Genomic DNA, 5,124 nt, shown 5'->3' with positions numbered 1-5,124 from the left:
ACGAGTTAAAATGCAGCATTGCTAGTCTGCGTGAAATATATTGGAATGAGCAAAGCTGCAGGCCATGAATCAGGAAACCATTTTTTTTCAAGAGAAAATTGTGCAACTAGTTTAAAACAAAGTATGTGATTTTCTCAAAACACAACCCTCAAAACCCAACCCCAATGAAAGTCCATGGGGAATACAAGTCAGCATTGAGTGGATGAATGTAATCTGCTCATGTAATCTGCTCCATTACAAGTTATTACACTAGGCCTTGGAATGACTATACTAGGCCGTGGTATTTCAAATATGAGTATAGTAGGCCTTGGGGCTAGTAGTATAGTAATATGTGAAATACCACGGCCTAGTATAGTCATACCAAGGCCTACTGTAATAACTCGATTTTTAACAACTAGCATCTTGTTTCACCAAAAACAAAGTGTTGAAACTAGAAAGAAACTTATTTTTTAGACAAGTTTCAACAATTTGTTTTTCATGAAACCAGATTCTATTTGGTAAAACTAGAGTTATTACACTAGGCCTTGGAATGACTATACTAGGCCGTGGTATTTCAAATATGAGTATACTAGGCCTTGGGGCTAGTAGTATAGTAATATGTGAAATACCACGGCCTAGTATAGTCATACCAAGGCCTACTGTAATAACTCGATTTTTAACAACCAGCATTTTTAACAACTAGCATCTTGTTTCACAAAAAACAAACTGGTGAAACTAGAAAGAAACTTATTTTTTAGACAAGTTTCAACAGTTTGTTTTTCATGAAACCAGATTCTATTTGGTAAAACTAGAGTTATTACACTAGGCCTTGGAATGACTATACTAGGCCGTGGTATTTCAAATATGAGTATACTAGGCCTTGGGGCTAGTAGTATAGTAATATGTGAAATACCACGGCCTAGTATAGTCATACCAAGGCCTACTGTAATAACTCGATTTTTAACAACTAGCATTTTTAACAACTAGCATCTTGTTTCACAAAAAACAAACTGGTGAAACTAGAAAGAAACTTATTTTTTAGACAAGTTTCAACAGTTTGTTTTTCATGAAACCAGATTCTATTTGGTAAAACTAGAGTTATTACACTAGGCCTTGGAATGACTATACTAGTCCATGTTATTTCACATATGACTATACTAGCCCTTGGGTTGGTTTTTAACATGTATTTACCCATCAGTGTGTGTGAGCGGCGCAAACAACATTAATGAAACTTATTAATGGTGAACCACAAATGTAAATTTATTTTTTATCACAAAAAAAAAATTATTTTTTACGGCGTTTGGGGGCAGATGGTTTCAATTTGGGGGTGTGCAGGGAATATGCAACACTTGCAGTTGAAGACGGTGTTTGAGGGGAAGGGGCAACAAAACTTGTGGGGGAAGGTAGTCCAGTTAAGGGAATTAAACTTGGAACACTTGTAGGAGAGGAAATCTGTTCAGTTACATTAGTTGTAATGGCATGTCGCCGTAGGCTTGTGTGCCTGGACCGACTTTGGCCCAATGCCCGCCTTGATTGATTTCGCCTTGAAGTAGGGGCAAATATGGAATGTAGGTCCCCCGTCTGCTGGTATGGCTGCTGCTGCTGAGGTGGCGGCTGCTGCTGCAGAGGTGGCGGCTGCTGCTGAGGTGGCGGCTGCTGCTGAGGTGGCGGCTGCTGCTGAGGTGGCGGCTGCTGCTGAGGTGGTTGCTGCTGCTGCTGAGGTGGCGGCTGCTGCTGAGGTGGCTGCTGCTGCTGAGGTGGCGGCTGCTGCTGAGGTGGCTGCTGCTGCTGAGTTGGCTGCTGCTGCTGAGGTGGCTGATGCTGCTCTTCGTTGTCAGTGCTCGTCCTTGCAGGAGGACTGGTGGCGGCAGTGATGGCCCAGGTTTGCAGAGTGGTGGTGGCAGGGCTACTACATGTTGTTGTAGCGGCAGGGCTGTTCCATGTTTGCCTAGTGGTGGCTGAGCTCCACGCATGCATGGGATTGGCGGTGGTGCTCCAGACAGGAGCAGCGCTTGCCATGGTGGTGTCGGTGAAGTGACCAGCTGCACTCAGACTTGTGGTGGTGTAACGGTGGGTGTCCTGGCTTTGAATAGAGGTGTCCGTGCAGTGGTATGCAGCACAAGTCGGTAGTGAGGTGAAGCGAGTCAATGGTGGCACAGGTGGAAAGGACACCACTGACTGCTGACCGTACCGATTATGCTGCATAGCCTGCAAGAAAGCATTGTTGCAGGCCTGCAGCACATTCAGCTGTTGATCAGGACTAAGGTGTTCCGCCATGCCCTTTTCAATCTTACTAAAAAAATGGTGTGCTGGTCTGTTGAGGTCGGCCTCCAGACGGTCAAGGCGCTGTTCTACAGAATTGAAGCGGTGTTCAAAGTGGTTAAAACCACGTTCCATGAGTGCAAAACCGCTTTCAACTCTGTCGGACAGTGACTTGAGGCTGGAATTAAATGTCTCGCTCAAATGCATAAACTCGGGCAAGACATTCCTGTCCAAGGCCCTCTGCCGCTGGCGGGTAGTGCCCGCATAACCAGTGGCAGAGACCTGGGACAGGGGAACACCTGATGGCCCAGCTTCCTGGTCACCAGCTGTGTGTGTGGCTGACCTGCAAGGTGCTTCCTGGCTGTCGGATGGCTGGGACGGGTCAGAGGACGTCCGAGGAAGGACCGCTCCAGGGCCAGGTTGCAGGGTGCTGCTCCAGGTGCTGTGGAAGAAAGGAAAATCATTACTACCATGCCTTTACAAGAAGCATCAGCTGTGGATTAGAAAAACACAGATTAATAAAAATAAAAACCCAAAATGTATAATACTTACGATCTTGTGGCAAGGACCGGTCTTAGGAACTGCAACGCGTGATAGTGACGGTATCTAGTTCTGGTCCTTGACGCAGATCCACTGCGAACCTGGCCCTCAGCACGAACATCACTGTTGAAGCGGTCCTTGATTGAACGCCAACGTGTTCGGACTTTGTCCACTGTTGATAAAAAAAACAGTGCCGTCAAGGACAACAGTCACTGCGGCACAATGTAGCAATACAATACTCAAAGCAGTCACTGTAGACCCCGATGACACTGTTGGGTTTCCTGCTAGAATACGCCAAGCACGAAACCCAACAGTGCCGTCAAGGACAACAGTCACTGCGGCACAATGTAGCAATACAATACTCAAAGCAGTCACTGTAGACACCGATGACACTGTTGGGTTTCCTGCTAGAATACGCCTAGCACGAAACCCAACAGTGCCGTCAAGGACAACAGTCACTGCGGCACAATGTAGCAATACAATACTCAAAGCAGTCACTGTAGACACCGATGACACTGTTGGGTTTCCTGCTAGAATACGCCTAGCACGAAACCCAACAGTGCCGTCAAGGACAACAGTCACTGCGGCACAATGTAGCAATACAATACTCAAAGCAGTCACTGTAGACCCCGATGAAACTGTTGGGTTTCCTGCTAGAATACGCCTAGCACGAAACCCAACAGTGCCGTCAAGGACAACAGTCACTGCGGCACAATGTAGCAATACAATACTCAAAGCAGTCACTGTAGACCCCGATGACACTGTTGGGTTTCCTGCTAGAATACGCCTAGCACGAAACCCAACAGTGCCGTCAAGGACAACAGTCACTGCGGCACAATCTAGCAATACAATACTCAAAGCAGTCACTGTAGACCCCGATGAAACTGTTGGGTTTCATGCTAGAATACGCCTAGCACGAAACCCAACAGTGCCGTCAAGGACAACAGTCACTGCGGCACAATGTAGCAATACAATACTCAAAGCAGTCACTGTAGACCCCGATGACACTGTTGGGTTTCCTGCTAGAATACGCCTAGCACGAAACCCAACAGTGCCGTCAAGGACAACAGTCACTGCGGCACAATGTAGCAATACAATACTCAAAGCAGTCACTGTAGACACCGATGACACTGTTGGGTTTCCTGCTAGAATACGCCTAGCACGAAACCCAACAGTGCCGTCAAGGACAACAGTCACTGCGGCACAATGTAGCAATACAATACTCAAAGCAGTCACTGTAGACCCCGATGACACTGTTGGGTTTCCTGCTAGAATACGCCTAGCACGAAACCCAACAGTGCCGTCAAGGACAACAGTCACTGCGGCACAATACAGAGCAGGGAAATACTCACTAAACGCCTTTTTGGAGGATGCTGTGGCGCTGTCCCAGCCATCCATCAACGCTGCGGCCACCTCATTCCATAGCCGCCGGGTCACCACATTGTCCTTGTACAGCCGGTCACGGCTGTCCCACAACGGCGAACGCTCCTGGACCAGGCTGATGAGCTGCTCATTATCCAGGTAGACGTCTTCATCCCGTTGTGGAACCTAGACAAAACACATTCATTAGAATAATCAAATTTAAATTGAATAAAAAGTTACAAAAAAAGAAACAAAAAAATGAGTAAAAATAGAAGATAAAAAATAAAGAACATTACAAATCATTTGATACTTACATTCCGTATCACCACCGGGACTTGGCTTCGCTGCTCCTGCTCTTCGCCCTCACTAGTGCCGTCCGCAGATGATGATGACGATGTCTTAAGAAAGTTGAAAAAAACGTAAGAGATTTGGAGAAGCAGCAGATATACTTACCAGATGCACGAAAATAATCACCTCACGGTCTGCTTGCGCCAATTCCTGCCGCGATGGGGAATACTCTGATTCTGAAGACATACTGCATGTAAAAATAATAAAAATCATTAGTACATACATAATTTAAAAGGACAGGCATATAATGTAATATACTCACATTCTTCGCTGATATAATGGGTTCTTGGTTGACTGTCTGCTCTTCAATCTCTCAGTGTAGTAGTGGCAGAGTTTTGGCAGGCACCTCCTTTATATAGACTTTTTTTTTTTGACTTTAGAAGATTCTAACTAGGATAAAAAGTGGACACCACCCAAAAAACGCAGCGCTAAAAAATCGCATACCTGCGCATGCCAGTGCGCACGTATGCGCATCCATAGGCTATAATGGCCATTTTTAGCGCAAAACGTGCGCATACGTGCGCATGCGCTTTTTTCCAGGGCCAAAAAATGCAACATGCAGCGTCTGGAAAATACCAACGCACACCCCAAAAAAACGCAGCGCATGAAAATCGCATACATGCGCTTACAAGC

General features: G+C 46.1%; 1 protein-coding gene across 1 annotated transcript; it reads right to left on the bottom strand.

Annotated features, from left to right (window-relative positions):
• Nucleotides 1-1,211: 1,211 nt before the first annotated feature.
• Nucleotides 1,212-3,174, bottom strand: LOC141099192 (uncharacterized). Its single transcript, XM_073587327.1, has 2 exons — nucleotides 2,794-3,174; nucleotides 1,212-2,683 (listed from the first exon to the last, which is right to left on the bottom strand). Exon 2 carries the CDS (start codon nucleotides 2,446-2,448, stop codon nucleotides 1,264-1,266), a length of 1,185 nt encoding a protein of 394 aa, XP_073443428.1. The 5' UTR covers nucleotides 2,449-2,683; nucleotides 2,794-3,174; the 3' UTR covers nucleotides 1,212-1,263.
• Nucleotides 3,175-5,124: the final 1,950 nt, after the last annotated feature.

This window comes from Dendrobates tinctorius, unplaced genomic scaffold (assembly GCF_039654945.1).
Source record: "Dendrobates tinctorius isolate UK_male_01 unplaced genomic scaffold, ASM3965494v1 ptg000098l, whole genome shotgun sequence".
Lineage (NCBI taxonomy): Eukaryota > Metazoa > Chordata > Amphibia > Anura > Dendrobatidae > Dendrobates > Dendrobates tinctorius.
Note: the sequence above shows the minus strand (reverse complement) of the source record. Positions and strands in the feature narration are given on the sequence as shown.